The following is a 20,702-nucleotide window of genomic DNA, read 5'->3' as shown; positions in this document are numbered from 1 at the left end:
CTTATCCCTACCTGTGCAAGTGACTTACATCCCTCATGGAACTTTGTAAAATGGACCATTGCTTGACCTGGAAGCATAGGATGTCAAAGCAAGTTGCTAATATTTGACATGGTAAAATCTGAATTTGAGAACCTACCATTGAAGACAGATTTCTCATATACCTTTTCTATTTTGTTCATCATCTTCTATTCCTTCATTTCTTTCCTTCCTTAATCTGGAAGGCACATAGGATTTTGGAAGGTCGGGGATATTAGCATAGATGTCCTCAATTGACTCTGTAAAATTAATATTAATTCAAAATATGTTTAGAATACATTTACAATAATGGGAAAAATTTCACTGGGCTTATCAAAAAATATCTTAGTTAGACAAAGAATATACTGCTCAAAAACATACCTCTTGATGTTTCTTCCTTTTCCACCTTCACAGACTATAATAAAAAAGAATTCTCTATGATTAACACAGTTTAAAAAATGAATTCTAAATGTGGATATACTTTGAAGAACTATATATTATTTGTGGACTTACTTTGAGAGAGGATCATGGTTTTAAAATTAGTTAATGCTTACCCTTATTATGTCTTCTGTTGTCCTCTCAATTAATTTTAGTTTCTTTAAAATTGCCTCTTCATTGATTGAGATTTGCAGTTCAGCCTTTTCAAGATCTTGGATCTCTTTCTCAAGTCTGATGACGAAAAGATATACTTTTTATTGCTTAAGAGAGCATAAACGTAGAGATCTCAAATATATCTTCCCTATATATAAACTTTCCTTGGAATATTGCATGTAAGTATCCAGATACTGTCTAAGAACATAGCATCATACCAAACATCACATTTAGTACATAGAAGATACCTAATACCCGACCTTGATTTAACAATATTTAATTCAACCTTTAAAAGTTTTTTTTGACAAAGGGAATTCTCAGGTAAAGTATTTGCCCCTTGCTCCATTTTCTTCATTGCAATTACTAATGCTACTTCCAAATGAAATAGAGAAATTTCTTTTATAAAGAGACTTAATAACTTAAGTAGTTAAGTAATAACTTACTTTATAACAATATAATTATTAAACTTGATTTAATAATCATGGCTATTTAACACTAAAAAACCCTGCATATCCTAACATTGAAAATGAAACTTCATTTTAGTTTTATGGTCTCCTAAGAGTTGTGTCATATTATAGTGAGGAGTGTGAAGAGTCGAGAAATGGACAAAAGCTAGTAGAGTGGCCTCAGCTGCGGGTGTTTATAGAGACTACATTTTCTGGGGAAAAAAAAGGGGAACACATGGCCTGACAAAGTGTAAGAGAACTTATAGGGACAAAGAGATAAGCATTTGAAATTGGACTGTCGCAAACATTCCGAGCTGGTGTCTTGACCAGTGTACAGCTGCATGTCAGATTCAAGTTAACTCCAGAGTGTGGCACCATGACCTCTATCCTGTATAAAAACAGACAGCCACTGGCATTCACACAGTTAGTAAGGCTGGCCCTTGGCAGCCATGAAACACACGTAGTTTCTCAGCCAAATACTCTCAGCTCTAAGGTCAGCTGCCTCAGAGGATGGATGATTAGATACAGCAGCTAGTCCAGGAGATGACAGCTGTGGGTATTAGTGTCAGCTAAGATAACTGTCAGTTTTCTTGGCTTCCTTCTTTAAAATAGTAATGGATCTGGCAGCTCAAAAATCCTGTGCTATTGTCACACCAATAAAAGCCCAAGATACAGTCTGCTTGACCATTCTCCTACTCATTGCTCCAGAGTTCTGACTTTCCTGCTGCCTCTGGCCATTTACAGTTGGCCATTTATAGTTGGTTTTGTAGCTGAGAAGGTTTTCTTGCGTATCATAGAACTCCAAGTAAAATGTAGTACCCCTGGTTTCTTAGAAAGAAGAAGTTGCTGAGGTGTGACTACTATTCTATTAAAATCCCTCCACGTCCATGGTAGAACATTTGCTTATCAGTAGTTGTAGGCATATATGTTGGTTGGCAGAGTAGAAAGTTCTATACTAAAAGTGATAGATCTGGATTATTCTGTTTCTGCTACTCACTACTTTGTGAGAGCCAATTCCTTTAACTTTCCTGAAACTCAGTTTTGTAATGTGTACAATGAGAATATAGTACCTACCTTACTATATACAGAAATTTGGTGAAGCTAAGAAGAGACGGTGTATATGAAAGCACATTGAATATAGTTGATCTTAGACATAAATGTTATTATGGTATAATTATTAAAGGTTTTCTGAAATACATTGTGTCTTTTTCTCCTTCTATCCCCTGTCCCACAGGATCCTTTACCTGACAGTAAGTCAGAGACAGTCTAATGGAGAACCTTGGGGTAGAAAACAAGGAGGTTCAAATTATTACTGCAAGCAGCTCTGGGATCTCAGAATCCAGCTGTGGAACCAGGAGGATCTGGGTTTGAATCCTAGTTCATCTGTCAATTTTCTGGGTGACCCTAGACAAGTCACCAGACCTCACTAAGCCTCATTGTCTCCATTTATTCATTCATTCATTTAAAAATAATTGTTTATGGGCCGGCCCAGCGGCTTAGCGGTTAAGTGTGCGCGCTCTGCTGCTGGTGGCCCGGGTTCGGATCCCGGGCGTGCACCGACGCACTGCTTCTCCCGCCATGCTGAGGCCGCGTCCCACATGCAGCAACTAGAAGGATGTGCAGCTATGACATACAACTGTCTACTGGGGCTTTGGGGGAAAAAAAAATTTAAAAATAATTGTTTAGCATCTACTTTGTAGCAGGCACTATCTGATATGACAGTGAACAAAGCCCCTGCCCACAAGGAGTTTACGTTCTAGTGGGAGCACACAGACAATACCCGAATACAGGGGCTGGTGACCTTTTTCTGTAAAGAGCCAGACAGTAAATATTTTAGGCTTTGCAGGCCACATATGATTTCTGTTGCATATTCATCTTTTTTTTTTTTTTTTTTACCTGTTACAACCCTTTAATAATATAAAAACTATTTCTAGCTCATGGCTGCACAAAAATAGGCCAGGGCTAGATTTGGTCCTGGGTGGTCTTTTCTTTTCTTCAACCTCTGCAAATGTGTATATATATGTGTGTGTGTGTGTATATATATATTATATTTTGTATATATATTATATTGTGTATATACATATTATATTTTTTTCATATATATATTTATTTATTCATGCATATATATACATACACGTTTGCAGAAGTTGGCAAACTATGGTCTGTGAGCAAACCTAGCTCTGGACTATATACCTATATATTGTATGTATATGTATATATACATATATATTTACATATACACACACATATTTACATATACAACTACAAAAATATATGTACATATATATACACAATAAATAAATGTGTAAATATACATACACACATTTATTTATAAAGAAAAATATTTCCACAAAAAAAGTAGGATAAGGGCTATAAACAGAAGAACAAGGGGAAGGGAGCACTATTTTACCCAGTGTGGTCAGGAAGAGTCTCTATGGTAAAGTGTCATTTGAGCAGAGATGTGAAGGAAATGAGGGAGGGACACATGAGAGTTTTGGGGGGAGAGTGCTTCAGAGAGAGGGAATAATCGCTACAAAGCTTGAAGTAAGAGCAGAAGGACTAAGGGGGCGAGTGGTGAGAAATGAAATCAGAGAGGTGGCAGGTGGCCGGATCCTACAGGGCCTCATGCGTGGTAAGGCGTTTGGGGAGCCACTCCTCTGAGCGGAGGAGAAACGCGCCATGATGTGAAATGTAAACAGTGACATAGTCGGCTGTGTTGGGAGTAGACTGGGGAGGGGCAAACATGGAGGTCAGCTGTTGTATAATCTAGATGAAGATGCTTTAATCCAGGGTGCTTCCTGGGTAGAAGGAAGAGAAATAATTGGATTCTGGAAATATTTCAAAAGAAGAGCTGCCAGCATTTGTTGATAGAATATATATGAGTGCAAGAGAAAGAGATATGTCAAGGGTGATTCCAATGTCTGTGACCCGAATAATCGGAAAAATGTGAAGGCAATTAGCCAAACAGAAATCTGGGGAAGAGGAGAAAGGAGATTGGTGAGGGATGTGTTAAATTTGAGACTGTCAAATAGTGATATGGAGAAGACAGCTAGATATAGAAGTTGGGAGCTCAGAGAAGTCTGGGTTTGAAGGTATAAATTTGGGAGTTGGTATTTATAGCCATAGGAGTGATAAGATTTCCTAGAAAGTCAGGGATTCCAAGGACTGAATCCTGGGGCAATTAAACATTTAGAGGCCTGGGCAATGTTAACTACTTCATAGAGTTTAATAAGGAATAAAAGAAATAGTAAGCACTCAGCAAATGCTAATTTCCTCCTGTCTCTGCCCCTTTCTATTCCTGGAGCACAGAGAGAGAGTGCTTTGCCAATTACATCTCAGGGAATTATGAAGTGCAATGGTATTTGTAGTTGTTTTCCTCTGTAGAGAGGCCCATAGGTGATGTAATGTCATATGATTCTCATGAATATCTTTAGACTAATATGGTAAGAATATGAGGTTGAAAGCCTGCTAACCTCATCAGAGTATCTGCTAATGAATGTTTTTGAAGGTTTTCAAGCCACTGGGTGAAAACTGCATTAATATGAAGCTGCAGTCAAATGACACATCATGACATGTTTGTGAAAACCCAGCAGAAACTAACAAACACTCCCCTTCTGTTCTTTATCACTTAGTTACAGCCAGCTCTCAGTTCAATAGCATAATAAGGCAGCATCTTGGTACTAATCACTTAGAATCAAAAACCTTTGATGGGAGATGCCTATTGATGTAGAGCATTTCTTAAAATTCCCACTTCAATATCCTATTTTCATATGTTGATTTGATACCTCTGTATATTATTTATGGACAACATAAATATCACTAAGAGATAAATGTTAGATATTTGTTGTTCTAAAAAAGCTTTCTAAGAGATCAGAATGCCAGTGGAAGTGATGGGAAACCCAGGAAACAGAAACCGAGAGCAAGGAACAGGCTTCTCCCCAGACGCCCCCTGCACGGTCAGAACTCAGAGGGGGCACTGCTACACCAGCCCAGCAATGGGAGCGGAGGTCCCACAGCCTCCACGTCAGATAAAGAGGACTGTTTTTGAGGACTGACTGTTCAGAAGGAACATGAAATCAAAATTGCGACTGGGAGGCAGGGACTATCTTTCTGTATCTAGCACAGTCGGTCTCAGCTGAGGGTGATTTTCCCCCGAGGACATGTGGCAATGTCTGGAGACATTTTTGGTTGTGACAACTCGAGGAGTGTTACTGGCATCTAGTGGGTGGAGGCCAGAGATGCTGCTAAATATCCTACAATGCACAGAGCAGTCTCCCACAACAAAGACTTTTCTGGTCCAAAATGTCAATAGTGCTGAGGTTGAGAAACCCTGGGCACCAAAAACAATGCCTGGTGTAGGTGCTTGGTACAGACTTTATAAGGGATTTTTTTGTATCCATCTCTCTGATATTTTTACTTTTTCCTCATTATTTCTCTCTTCCAATTAGCCATAATATAGAATCTGAACTTATTATCTGTTGAATAGAATTTGGTCTTCCTTGTTTTTATTTAAAATTACCATTTGGGTTAGCTTGCTTTTCAGGTCTCCCTATCTCTCTCCCTCTGTCTCTATATATGTGTGTATGTGTGTGTGTGTCTTTTTTTTTTCCTGGCTCAGTGACCATTCATAGTTAAGAGGATACTCCACCCTGATTTAAAGCTCAAAAAATGCAGAGGTTCAATGAGAGACTCATATCCAATCCCTTTCCTAGGGTTTTGGGTGGAGAGAAAAATTTAGCAAGTATAAGTGAAGTATTAGGAAAATACATATGTATGTATATACATCCATACACACACACACATATACATATATGTATTACATACACCTATACCTATGTGTGTGTGTGTAGAAAAATTTTAGTTATATGTATGTAAATTTTTTTACATATTTTTACATGGAAAGCTTTTGGGGAGGTCACTGGGGGATAACTCTCTAACCTTCACCTGCTTATCTCTCAGCTGCTGGGTTAGAATTTCCATAAGTGCTGCCATCCCCATCTTTAGAAGGTATTGCCTTTCAGAATGGGAATTGAGCTCCTAGAAATGCTGATTCAGTTTGGTGAGAAACAGGCGGCACAGAAAGAGAAATATCCTCTCGGTGCCTCCCGGGCTGTTAGGCAGGGCCTGACGGATGAGTTAGTACTTCTCACAATTTCTGAGAGATGGTGGGCAGGCATCATGTGCCAATTTAGATAAGCAGAGTACATGAAAAAGGATTTGTAATGCTATCCATTATTGGAATCTTTCTTCTTCTTGCCTATTTGCTGGGGGAAAAGAGGGCTATTTTCAAGAGCTCCCTAGGTGAAAGCAGGTAGCTTTCATTTCATGCTCTGTTCTAGTAATAACCTCCCTTAATCATCACGAGATCACGTCCCCAATCCAATTCCAACATGCAGTTTTTTGTCTTAGAAAAAGGATAGCACATAAATGCCAGATGCATCAAAAAGGGGTTATTTCAGAAGGCAATTTTTCTGCTGCTAAGGGTCCATTTATCTTTTCAGATTTTGGTGGAGTTAACAAGGACTAACAACCTGATGGAATTTCCCATTAGGGGCCAAACAGACTGGAACTCAGGAAAAAAAAAAATCCAAATTTTATGTCCTCCCTTACAGCACTTCACTTGTTAGCAATTAGAACAACATTAAACATGTATTGAGTACGTACACCATACCAGGCTCTGGCCTAATTAGTCCTCACGACACCCCCCATGGGTAGTTACTAGTTCCATTTGACTGATGAGCAAATTGTACACCTAGAAAAGTAACCGGACTGGAGGCTTACAGGTAGCCTGTGCCTGGACAGAATTTGAAATCAAGTCTCTGCCAACAGAGCCTGAGCTCTTAATTCCATTCTAATTAGCCACCATGGGAACAAAACTTTAAAAAATGGAATCTTATGAACTTAGACACAACATTCATTTTGCCCAGCAGTATAAAAAGATTTCTTATTTTCTATGATAATAAAGAAAGTGAAATTGAAATGCTAGCTGGGGTCCACCAGCATGGTAAAGTGCTGACTCATTACTGTTTCTGTCCTAATCTTCACGAGGGTGATTTCGTTGGACTGGGAATTTCTCTGCTTATCGGACCAGTCAGTCTGACCAGGATTAAAGTCCAGGCTTTATTAGTTTTATCTTTGGCTGCTTGAGTTTGGTTTTTGGTCGGAGTTTAGAACAGTCTCCTCCAAAGAATCTGGAGTTTCCTAAACTAGTGCTATTTTATAGTGAGACTTTGCTTGGACACAAGACTGTTGTTCAAAGTAATGGAAGCGTTAGGTCTTAAATATTAAGCTTGTTAATGCAATTTGATTATAATACTGCAGTTTGAATGTAATCATCAATGCTATGTTTGAAATTAAGTTTATGATTGGCTTCAGCTATTTACTTTGAAAGGACTGATGAATTACTTGTGTCTTGGTAGTCCAAGTTCCCTTAATAAAAACCAGTACCACACCCAAAGAGAGGGCCCAGTGGTTGTTTCTTTGGAGTGGTCTGAGTAAGCAGGTCTTAGACCCAGGCTGTGCCACTACCGATATAAGGTCGTCCCTTGGTATTCCTGGAGAATTGGTTCCAGGACATCCCCTCCCCTACCCCTGTGGATATCAAAATTCACAAATGCTCAAGTCCCTTATATAAAATGACATAGTATTTACCTATAACCTACACAGATCCTCCTGTATACTTTAAATCATCTCTAGATTACTTATAATACCTAATACAGTGTAAATGCTATGTAAATAGTTGTTACACTAGGGAATAGGAAAAAAAAATCTATACATGTCATACCAGGGAATAAGGAAAAAAAAGTCTATACATGTTCAATCCAGCCAACCCTGGTGGTCTAGTGGTTGAGATTCAGCGCGCTCACTGCCTCGGCTCGGGTTTGTTTTCCGGTCAGGGAACCACACCACCCGTCTGTCAGTTGTCATACTGTGGCTGCTGAGTGTTGCTGTGATGCTGAAAGCTATGATATTGGTATTTCAAATACCAGCAGAGTCATCCATGGTGGACAGGTTTCAGTGAAGCTTCCAGACTAAGACAGACAAGGAAGAACAACCTGCCCACCCACTCCCGAAAAAGCTGGCCATGAAAACCCTGTGAATAGCAGCAGAGCATTGTCTTATGTAGTTCTGGAAGGTGAGAGGATGGTGCAAAAAGACCCAGTAGGGTTCAGCTCTACTGTACACAGGGTCGCTAGGATTCGGAATCCACTCCACGGCGCTAACAACAAACATGTTCAGTGCAGACACAATCATTGTAGGCCTTTCTGTCTACAGTTGGTTGAATCCAGGGATGCAGAATTCACAGATATGGATGGCCAATTGTACCTCTGAGACCAGTTGATGGAAGTGCTAAAACCACCTCACCAACCCCACCCCAAGCTAGACAAAGAGGGATTCAGTTTCTTTTGGACTCATAGGCTCTCAGAATGGCTTTGCCTCCAGCAGAAGTTGAATTTGGCCTGGAGTGGTGAGCAATTGTAACCCTTGATTTTCCCTTGGGCCAGAGATTCTTGTTCTTTTCTTCCCCACTGAATCTTGGGAGAACAGGAAGTGGCTGGTGATTTCCCTATATTTTGTGTGAAGTTCCACCTTTTTTCTTTTTCTTTCCAGCTATATCCATGGAAACAGGAAGTGAGCCCACATCAAAGCTAACACACTTGGCTTCATTACTGAACCTCTCCAAGCTTCAGTATTCTCACTGGGGGAATAATAATAGCGTTCACCAAGTATTGTCTTGAGGTAAATTAGATAATGTTTGTAAGCCTCTAGTACAGGGCGTGATATAGAGGAGTTCCTTAATAACTATTAGTTATCCCTTTCTCTTCCTAGTCTGTTAGGAGAGGAGAGAGGACAGCCTATATGACAATTCCAGTGAAAGAGAAAATCTGCCAGGTCTACTCGGGGATTTGATCTTCAACTTTAATATCAATGATTTTAGAGCAAGCATGGTGCTAATATAGCTTCAGGGACACACCAGTCCTTGAAAATACTGTTCTAGACAGAAAATCAAAACAGCGCTCCAGCATTATTAGAATTTTCATAATATTTATGGGGATGGCATCTATTTAATAAGTGTTACCTAGTTAACAAATGAAAGAATATATTAGTCTGTTTTAACACCCTGCTAATTACCCCTCCCCCCAATCCATTTCTCCTGTTCTTTTTAGAAATAGAACTCCCTGAGTTTTACGTGTCTTCCTGGCTACCTTGCTACATTTCCCAATCTCCTTTGCATTTAAATGGTGCCATGTGACTAAATTCTGGCTAATAAGATATTAGCAGAAGTGACCTCTCCAATTTTCATGTCATATCCTTAAAATAGAGCTGTTTGTCCTCCATTTATCTTCCCCTTCCTACGCTGGAATGCAGATGAGGTGGTGGTGAGCTGTCTTTGAACCAAGGGCATTACTTAGGGAGTGGCAAAGTAACAAGATGGAAAGAAACAGTGTCTCTCAATCATCTCATGTAACCTTGCTGCTCCCTTCCCCCATGCTCGTCTCCTGGGTAGGACTATTATGTGTGTGAGAAGAATGAACCTTTCTAATCCTGTTTAAACCACTGCTACTATGGAGTCTTTTAAAGCATCAAAACCAGTATGCTAACTAACTATTGCACAACTTTATGGGGATGAATCTTAGTGTTTTACGAGATTTGTCAGAATTCTTTCCACTGATTTGCAGAATTACTTATTAGTATCTTGCATTTCAGGTAGTTAGCTGGTAAAAATAGAAAAATAAATCAGTCTTTGCTCCTAGAGGTTAAAGAATTTACATGTTTCTAAATAATCTATCAAATCTGACACAATTTGTATTGACATTAGCTAGTTAATATTGAACGGCTAAGGTTGCAATGAAAAAAGAAAGGTCTTTTAAATTTATTTTTAAATCATAGCTCATCTAAATGAATAACTCTGGAATCATAATGGATACTATTAAATACACACAGTTGATGACTTTAACCAAGTAATATTGACTAAAGTGTATTGGTCATAAGTTATAGGCAGATAAATTATTACTAATGGGTCAGAGATAAAAGATATTTTATTTTTATAGATAATTTGCCCAGTGGTAATGTCAAGCTATATTTTCTCAATAAAACTGAGAGTATGTAGTGTAGTAGGAGGTGGGCTGTTTTGCTTGTTTTATATTTTAAAGTTGGGGTCTGATACAGGAAACAACATGTGTTGGAGAGGATGTGGAGAGAAGGGAACTCTCATACACTGCTGGTGGGAGTGCAAACTGGTGCAGCCACTATGGAAAACAGTATGGAGATTCCTCAAAAAATCAAGGATAGAACTACCATATGATCCAGCCATCCCACTGCTGGGTATTTATCCAAAGAACTTGAAAACACCAATTTGTAAAGGTACATGCACCCTTGTGTTCATTGCAGCATTATTCACAATAGCCAAGACTTGGAAGCAACCTAAGTGCCCATCAAGGGACAAATGGATAAAGAAGATGTGGTATATATACACAATGGAATACTACTCAGCCATAAGAAACGATGAAATCTAGCCATTTGTGACAACATGGATGGACATTGAGGGTATAATGCAAAGTGAAATAAGTCAGAGGGAGAAGGTCAAATACCGTATGATTTCCTTCATTAAGTAGTAGATAATAACAACAATAAACAAACACATAGGGACAGAGATTGGATTGGTGGTTACCAGAGGGGAAGGGGGTAGGGAGGAGGGTGAAAGGGATAATTTGGTACATGTGTGTGGTGATGGGTTGTAATTAGTATTTTGGTGGTGAACATGATGTAATCTATGCAGAAATAGAACTATAATGATGTACACCTGAAATTTTTACAATGTTATAAACCAATGTTACTGCAATAAACAAACAAAAATAAATAAATAAATAAAGTTGGTGTCTGATAAATTTCATCAAACACTTTTAACTAACTTTTATTTTATTTATTTATTTATTTATTTTTTGTGAGGAAGATCAGCCCTGAGCTAAGATCCGATGCCAATCTTCCTCTTTTTGCTGAGGAAGGCTGGCCCTGGGCTAACATCTGTGCCCATCTTCCTCTACTTTACATGGGACGTCGCCACAGAATGGCTTGACAAGCAGCACGTCGGTGCGTGCCCGGGAGCCGAACCCGGTCCGCTGCAGTGGAGTGCCCGCACTTAACCACTATGCCACCGGGCCGGCCCCTTAACAAACTTTTATTAAGCCCTTACTACATGTCAGGCACATTTTATTCACCAAACTGAAATAAAAGTATATCAAAAAAGACAAGGATCCTTCTATGCAGAGATATAGGACAAGAATTGTCTTATAATCAGCCCTTGCCAAAGGGCATGCGTATAATAAGGAAAATCTAACCCCCTAGTGCAAACCATCACATGCTGTGGGTAAGCACAACAGAGAATTAGGAGCATTTGGCATACAGCAAACACTAAATTTGCCCCAGCCAGATCTATTGCCTCTAATTCTGAGCATTTTAAGATCAGGACGAGCAATACAACACAGCAGCTTCAAGATAACTAGAAGCAAAAAGCTAGCCCAACAGTGACATTGAAACAAGAGTCAGTCTGCTCTGATAATTGGGAACAGAGCAGATGTTTAGAGAAGCTGAATAATTTATAGTTACATGTGAGCAGCTTTGCATGGATGAATCTCATCTCCTAATCTAACTCTGTAAATATTAATAATTATCCTATGAGCAGACCATATTACCATGATTTGAAACTGCCATGTAGGCAGGTAATGTCAGAAGAGAATGGTTTAGTAGAAAAGCAAACCCTCTTAATCAGAATAATATTTTGTAAATTTAAGGTTTCGTTTGCCGTGAAAAATAAGAAACCAAACTGGTTTTCAGAGAATCAGCCACTTTCACGTGCAAGTTACAAATGTAATTTTCAAATGAATGCAAATAAATGCACGCCCTGAAGGTTGGTGTGCTATGGTAAATTGGTTAGTTATGGGCTTCTCAAATGCTTTGGCAAGACAGAAGCTGGGTGTGTGGTTTTTAATTAGGGCCTGTAGTGAACCTTGTAGTGAATGCCAAACACTTAATAAGAGCTAAATAAGTGTAATAATAATTCAAATTGACCTCTACGTAGGTGACATGAGTTTCCCAAGTGACTTTCAAATACTGATGTAGCCAGGACGTGGCAAGTTAACTGCAGATGTATTTATCCACGATTTGGGGAAATTTTTTTCTTAAAAAAAAAAAAAGTTGTAGGGCAAAAATATTTTTAGTGAATAAACTACTTGTAAGCATATAATGAAATGGCAAAATATATTCAATGATGTGTATAGCTATTGACTCTCTCCACTGTGAAATAATTACTGGCTTTGTGCCTTGTAACCCTTAACATTTATCTCTAACAGTATTATAGAGCAGCCACTATATTTTCTACTTTCTAACCACATCATTTTTCCTTTGCTTCTAGTGTTAATTGTTCATGTTTGATACCAAGAACAGGACTGTATTATTTGAAGACCAATAAATATAAATTCCAAGCTTAATATAACATAGAATAACCAACAAGGACCAGTCAGCATTGGGTGGTCTAAATGCACTGAGTGACATTTGCCTTATGGCAGACAAAAGAAGCATTGCAAGGGGTGGTGTGGAAGTTTTCTGAGCTGGTAAATTTAGTCACTGGGAACTCTCCTGGGGAATGCGGAAGCATAGGCCCTATGGCTGAACAGACCCTATGTCTAATATAGTGAATCTCTGCCTTTGAACATTCTTTCTTTGTGACCAAGACCTGGTCTTGGTCTAAAACTAACTCCCCTCCCACTTTCTGGATTGTTCAGCGGCTGCTTTGTTCCTTCTGTATTACTGTCAATGCAGCTAGAGATCTATGACATCCCTGATAATGGTCTTAAATTCGTGTATCAAGTTATTGAATATTGTTTTGAATGAGATACTTAATGTAAAAACATTTTTGAAAAGTTAAAAGACCTAACGAGAAGTAAACACATATAAAAATTTGCTTTGAGGAACTTATGATTCTCGAATCTCCTCTAGAAGACCAAAGACTTACACGTGGCATTTTCTCAATAAATGATCGTTGAAATGAATCAAGAATAAGCAGAGTGAGGCATGGTGGAAAGGAACTGGAGTCAGAAAGATCTATGTGTGACCATGTCTTGGCTGTTACTAGATTTATAGCTTTCTGTGCTTTAGTGTCCTTATGTGTACAACAGAGCTAATGAGACTTCCCTCAGAGAATCGTCAGTCTCAGAATAATGCTTAGTACATAATATGTGCTTCATAAAGGGTGGCTGTTATCATTGAATTGAAGTGGGGTGGGGAAGGACTCTTCAAGGTTAGTGTAACCTACCTTTTAGTCTACCACAGTGTGTGTGGGTGTGTATATTCTGGGTTACCATTTAATCCTTATTTCTACTAACATATAGATGAGATTGGCAGGTATGAGTAAGAAAGAATGCTGGGAGATGGGGATACAGGAATAAAAGAGCATGTGAAGGAGGGGGAAAGGTGAGACAGTAAAGTGGTGGTGAGACATTAAAACACGCCATTAACAACTGCCTCAGAACCCAAGGGCCCCACTGCCGCCTTTGCCCTTGACTGGAGGTAGTTGGGTGCTTATTCTTTCTTACGTTTTAAAGAATTTCAAGGCTTTCCTTTTTAGTTTATTAATGTTCAAATCATTGTCTAGTCTTCTTTAGCTGGTCCCCCTAATAAGTGATTTTTTCAAGTTCATCCATCTATCCTTTCATCATCCATTTTTTTCATTCATTCATTCATTGAGCGATGTATTCAAAGATATTCCTATTACGTGCTAGGCATTGTATTAGGGGCTTTTATTTGTGTTTCTTTTTCTTTTTTTTTTGGAGAGGATAGATTTCTTCCCTTTTTTTGCTGGAAACTTGGTTTATTTAGCACCTTTTGTTAAATTAAAAAAAGCTCCTGCATTAAAAATAGTTAGAATATCTGGGAAATTAAAAACAACAACAGATGAACTATTGCAAATCCAGTAAACCAATTAGTCAAAATACAGAGAGTAAAATACATGCTTGGAATGATTTTGACTCATGTAATTGCCTCAGAATAATTTCTTGAGTGTTTCTAGGCAACAGCAAATTTAAGAAGAAGAAACAAATGGTGGTGTTTTTTTTTCTCCTTTTTTCTTTTCTCTTCTCTCTTATGTTGTCACAAAAGAGCAGCTTGTCTATTTCCCTGCAATGTGATGTTAGTTATGGCTGGTTGGGTCGAGCACGAAGGCATAAACATGTAGCATGTGATATTTGTCATGCAGCATCCTTGTGGTGTTTCATGAGGCATTAGTTGCATTAAGGTACAATTGGCTTGCACAGGTAGATAAGAGCATTAGGTAGGGGTTAAACTGGGGATAGAAACCGTAATGAGCTAAACTTTGATAAACCATAACCAGCAGCAAAATCACTTACCCTTTGAATTTCTACATCACTGCTTTTGGTTCCTTTTTGAAACTGAATATTGCCTGCTATCTTTTGAGTTAAGTGAGTAGATTATTGCTTTATATGATATTGAGCAGAATGCGTTTTCTAGCATTCCATCTCCATTTGTGGAGGAATTTCCCGTAAGTTATGTGGAATGGCTGTAGCTGCTGTAATGGCTTGCCCTTCAGCTTTTCTCAGGACATAAAATCACCTAGAAATCCCAGTGCTTCACATACAGCTTCCCATTAGCACCACATGTGGAAGGCAGTTTCTAACTATTTGGAGACAAATGAAAGAGCATTAAAGGAAGGCAGAGGGTCAGAAGGGTACTTTGGAATATTAAAAAAATCCTTATTAAAGAACATTTAATCATAGTAGATAATCCCTGTCACAGGGAATGCAGTGTATTTGCATCATTCTCCTTGGCAGTTAACCTTTTGCATTTTATGCTTATGACGTTTCTGTCAGGCGCTCTGTGTGCTCCAATTAAAGTCAGAGGTCTTTGGACACAGTTCAAGAGACAGCAAGTGTCTGGGGGGGAGCTTGATGCAAGGCAACTTGGCAGAGGGAGTCGTGGAGCACCACAGGGCAGCTCCATAGGAGAGATGACCTAGGATGTGAATGACATAACTCCTTTGGACACTTCTTATGGTGCTTGGGGTGTTGTTTTGGGTGTAGGCTATCAGTTGGAGGAAAGAAACACAAGAGACAGACTAGGATTTCTAAGCCAACCTGTAAATTTGTGTACATGGATGTTTGGACTGAGAAGTCAGTACTGGATTTGCACCTGTGCCTACAATCAGGAAGTGGATGGTTCAGTGGTCACAGTAAGAGCAGGGCTCATTCGGGAGGCAAATTGAAACTCTATTTAAGCAAAGTGGTTCGGAAGATGTTCAATATAGTTTTCCTCCTGGGAACATTACGGTATTAATCAAGGCACCAGGCAAAATACTTACTAATGTGGTTCCAAAGCTAAGAATGTGACTCAGAGACAAAAACCATGGAAACCCATTTACTTTCTGAAATGCTGCCTCTCTTTGAAAAAAAAGATGAGAGGACAAATAAATAGACATGTTTTACTTAAAGGTTATGTGTGAGTCAGGAACTTCTGAGTGTTTTTAATATGGTAAAGGATCACATGACTGTCTATATAAAATGATGCATATAAGAGTGAAATCACAGCATGGATTGGAAATAAAAAGTGCCATAAAAGGTAGCAGTTACAAGATATAATTTTTGTAAAATTTCTCTGCAGGATCTGAGGCACAATTTCATTTTTATGATTAGGACTTTTAATTAGATTTTAAATCCTGGTTCTTAATTTTTTAGCTGTATGTCTTGGGGCAAGTTAGCCTTTATAAATGTCTATTTTCTCACCTGTTAAATGTTATCAACTTCATAAGGTGGTTGTGAGAATTCAATGAAATAATATATATGAAGTGCTTAGCACAGTGCCTGGTCTATACCAAATGGTCTATGAAAATTAACCACTAGTGTTAGCATTTTAGTCTTGAAGCCGTAAAGAAAACCCATCAATCATTTCCAAATGGGAAGAATCCTAGTTGGGTGGTAATCTCAGTTTACTCAAAGAAAAAGATTCTTTGTAGTAGCATAAAGAAATGAGAGATCTTGGCCAAAAGATAAAAATTCCCAGATAAAGCTCCAGGCAGTGTCCTTCTTTTGATTATTTTTGACTCTTAATGAGGAATAGTATCTAACATTTTTTGAACGCCTACCATGTGTCAGGCACTCTGGAATTTGCTTCACTCACAGTAGACCTTTGAAGTGGCTATAATTGTCCCACTAGTATGGACAGGGAAACTGAGGCCCGAAGAGATGAGAGAACTTGGTCAGGCTTACGCACTACGGTCAGCACAACAGGGATTTGAATGCCAAAGGCCATGCTCTTTCAGTTCATCTCACAGGAGATGAAGTAGGAGGAATGAAAACTTCATGAGCAAAGTCTGGCCCTGCTACAGACTCTGAGGTAATAGCAATATTTCTATTTTCATGCTCCTATTAAAATCTTATCCTCTAGCTGAGAGGCCTGGCAGATGGCAAATGTCACCCTCGAGCAGGCACCTAAGTCAAGTGATAAATCACATTGGGGATTTGGGATACTTTCCTTGCTTAGAGAAGAAGGACGCCTCTGCCTAGTTCAACTTCATCAGTTGGCTCTGGCCATTCAGAGCTAACAGGAAAATGTACTGTGTTTAGTTGGTAAGAAAAGCTTCTTAAGTGCTGTGGGTAGTTGTTTAGGAGAAAGATTGAATTTAAAAACATGCACCTGATTATTTAGCAGCTTTAGAAATATCTGAGAAGAAAATGTTCAGTTATCAGGTAAAGCTGCTTTGGCAACGTGATTTCTATAATGCTGGGCAGTAGCGGAGGCTGCTTAATACAGACAAGGCACGGATATTTTTTGTCTCCGTATGTTGCTTCAGAACATTCTGTTCCCTGCACATTTATAACGAGATAAGTATGACTTTATGGGTCACAATGATGCAAATTCTTTACTAACTCTTTGCAAATACATCTTTTTAAGACCATTCTTTAAATAAAGCAATTTGCTATTAGGTGTTAGGTGTTTTACTGCTTCCAGAACATTGACACCTACAGCTCTCTCTTAATTTCACAGCAGGAGAACACTGAATCTGACTTGCTTTGAGGCCCAGGTTTACCCTCTACTGGCTCTGTAACCTTAATTAAGTCTCTAACCCTCTCTGAGCCTATTTTCTCATCCGTGAAAAGGAGGTGTCGATGCTTTCTTTCTAGGAGTGCTGTGAAGATTAAATGACTGAATGTAAGTGCAAGTGCTTTGTAAATTGCACAAGGCCATTTAAAAATGAATCATTGCTGTGATTATTATTTATATTTGGGGATTAAAATCATTTGGCATTATAAAGGAGCACTGATGGGTAAAGACATCCTGAAGATCTAAGATAGAGTTGTAGTGAGAAGCTAGAAATTGGGTAATGAACAGACATGTAACTGGTAATTCAACAAAGGCATTAGAGGGCCATGGAAGAAGATCCCGGATATGGTAGGAGCTGTTTGGTGAAAGAACTGAGGGACAGAACCGGCTTCAAAGACTTTCTATAAAAGATAATACCTCTTCAGTCCAGAGGTTACTGTGTGCCGTGATTTTATAAGCGGCATTAGGTAGTCAAATGAGTTAGTCACTAATCTGCCACTTCCTAACTGTGTGAATTCTTTAATCTCTCTGCAAAAAGTGAAGATATTGACACCTGTCTCACAGGGTTATCAAGATTAAATGAGATGATATATGTAAAGTGCCTGGCACGTAACATGGCTCGGTAAATATGTTTTCTCCTCTTCTTCCTCCTCCTTTTTTTTTTTGGTCGGATAGGAACTCTAACTAGGTAAGCCGCTATCAATACTGCTAGAAGCTTATGTGCTTCTCAGAGCATTCAGGCAAGGTCCGAAAGCAGTCAGCAGAATCTTAATAAATTCTCTGGGATTACTCAGGATGCTGTCCAACCTTGTTATAGAGTTTGAGTATATGTAGCCACTTCGATTACCATCAGGTGCAGAGAAAGTTGTTGGTGTTCAGTATGTGGAAAGACTCTAAAGAGGGGGCTCTGAGGGGAAGCAAGGAGGTGTCTATGCAGAGCAAAGAGTGTACAGGGGTTAAATTCAGGACCCTTCAGAGATAAGGGTTCTGTGCTGAGGAATGAGGAAAGTAATCATCAGCTAAGCCAGACTTTGGTAAGAAGCTCTTGCTAAGGGATGCCTTATGAAGAATCAAGTTCTCCAAATTGTAGAGTTGACTTATTGAGTTATTCTAAGTATTTGTTATCTACCACTCAGAAGCACTTCATGTCTTTGGACAAACAACTGAGGGGTATATAAATGTAACAATTTCAATTATAAAATACAACTTTTTAAGAATTGTTAGTTCAAAAAACATCTAAATGAGGAGTAGTCAATGATTTTAGCTGTTAAATACATAAGTGTACGAAATTAAGCAAGTAAAATGAAAATCAGCTGAAAAAAGGAAGCTTTTTTCCATATTGTCAACTTTAGGCCTAAAGCAATCTGTTTGTATAGTGTGGTGAATGTGGACAAAATGTGATCGTAGCACAGCCACCGGATATTTTTATCTTCCAGGTCTTTCCTGTAGTGCTCACTAGAGGGAACAAATTCATAGTGAGTCAGGTTTTAAAAGTTACCTGTATTTCAAAGATCTGTAGGCTTTGAATTTCTGTGTTTATTATACCACAAGAAATTCCATCTTTTTTCTGCGTTAGAAAATGATTCTGACATTTCCCATATCTCTTTCTTCCATGAGATCTATATTTTGTGATAATACTAATAATCTCATCTAATATTTGAGCTTTCCAATTTTATATGTCCATCACCTCATTTTAAGCTAAGGCAATTAAAAAACTTGTTATATCAGAAGTTGCTGACTCTGTACTGATCACATGTGATGGGCAGAGAATGACATCAAGAAGTGAGGTCAACACTTGTGACCAAATAATCAGGGAAGTAAAAGGGAGAAAATGTTAGTGAAGTATTCCTACAGTGTCTTCTTTTCCAAAATATCATGGTTGTGACTGGGGAGGGCCTGGGAGAGGTGTGATGGAAGGACAGTGTAAACACATTCGTAGAACTGTCCCCTGTCCTAAGGTGAGAGTGAGGGCTAGGGCTGTGAAGAAGGACTGTTCCTTGATCACCTGCCATAGGCCAGGTAGGTGCTAGTAGTTTAGCACAAATATTTTTAACTTGCTGAACGTCTGTCAAAGATAGATATTTTTACTACCATTTTTTAGATGAGGAAATAGGCCTAGAGAGCTGTGGGTAAGTTATCAATATGTATTTTAAGAATAAATCTTGTGTTTATTTTACATTTAGGTGTAGGTAACATTTACAATATAATTTCATTGTTGCCTTCTGGTGTGTTTCCTTAGTCTTTATTAGAAATCCCAATGGAAGATCTGATTGTTTCCTTAAAAATGAGAATGGCTCTTACACATGCAACATGGGACAAAATCAAAACACAGGTAGCTGTGGAGTGTCTCAGTGAGGGCCGTACCTGAGGATGCTCTGTTCTAGAACCTGGATCTGGTGCTGGTCTTGTTGATTTTGCTTCTTCATCTCTTCCTGTTCTTTTCCACTGCTGACTCCATCTAGAAGCCATTTCTCCCTCAAGGCCTTTTTCTGATATCAGGAAACACAAAGAGGTTCTTATATCAGTCAACAATTTCCAAAATCTCTGACTGCTTTAAAATCTTACGAATTTCAATAATGGACACATTAAAGAGAAATTATTTTCTCTCACTGCCTTGCCTGAATAAATCTGGTATTTTCCTTCGTTGCATACTTCTCGATCCCTTTCCAAAACCAGTTTTTATGTATCTGACTCCTACTTATCCTTCAAGGTCTAGTTCAGGTCCCCTCTTCTCTGTGAAGTTCTCTGTGCTCCCCCTGTACCCCCGCCAGCCCCGTCCTCACCCTCAGAGATCTCTTTCAAAGTCACGCAGCACTGTATGTTTACATACACTGTATGTTTGCCATATGTTTATAGCAGTCACATAGGGACCTCGTCATGTGATGCTTTACTGTTACTTGTTTGGCTGATGGGTATATATCTTGTGACCTTAACAAAGTAAAAAGCTCCCTGAAGCCATTTTGATATTCATCCCAGTGACAGTATACATTGACTGCTCCAAAAAAATCTTTTGTGGGATTAATTAGAATGGTGAGCAAAACAAGAGACTGCCATCCTATCTTAAACTAATTCAATGTTAGTCTTAGGCTGTGTGGTCGACAATTATTGTTTTGCCTACTCAGTACCCCTTCTTTCTTCTGAAAACTTCCCTGGTTCTAGATATCCTTTAAGTTCAGCTCCGTACTTGTTCCAATAATATGATGCACAAAATTCACTGATCTGTCTAAATATTGGTGGGATGAATTTTTGTAAAATTTAACAAAACAAAAAAGATTTACGTTTCATCATACAGAGAAAAAATCCCCTTGAATTTGCATAAAAGAGTTACATTCCTGGATCTGAGCTAAGACAAAGAAAATGAAAGAGACCTGTAAATTTCAGAGGGAATTTTGTTTGCATCCTGTCCATGTCTCAAGTAGAAACTGTTAGATATTATTTTCAAAGAGTTTGAGTTTGTCCTTTTCTTCCTGCAGAAAAGTGTTGTCACTATGTATCTAATCTACCTTTGTGAATTATTTGTTCAATAATTATTCATTGGGG

At 38.6% G+C, this 20,702-nt stretch overlaps 1 protein-coding gene across 1 annotated transcript in view; it reads right to left on the bottom strand.

Annotated features, from left to right (window-relative positions):
- Positions 1–20,702, bottom strand: part of PALMD (palmdelphin) — a 49,323-nt gene that overhangs the window by 7,145 nt on the left and 21,476 nt on the right. The window contains exons 3-6 of the mRNA XM_058538613.1: positions 19,527–19,651; positions 570–684; positions 397–430; positions 162–275 (exon numbers count right to left, since the gene is read on the bottom strand). Coding sequence (XP_058394596.1) covers positions 162–275; positions 397–430; positions 570–684; positions 19,527–19,651 — 388 coding nt within the window. The remainder of the gene's footprint in view (positions 1–161; positions 276–396; positions 431–569; positions 685–19,526; positions 19,652–20,702) is intronic.

The sequence above is a fragment of the Diceros bicornis genome, chromosome 4, assembly GCF_020826845.1.
Source record: "Diceros bicornis minor isolate mBicDic1 chromosome 4, mDicBic1.mat.cur, whole genome shotgun sequence".
In the NCBI taxonomy this organism is placed as follows: Eukaryota; Metazoa; Chordata; class Mammalia; order Perissodactyla; family Rhinocerotidae; genus Diceros; species Diceros bicornis.
This window is presented reverse-complemented; position numbering and strand designations above follow the sequence as displayed.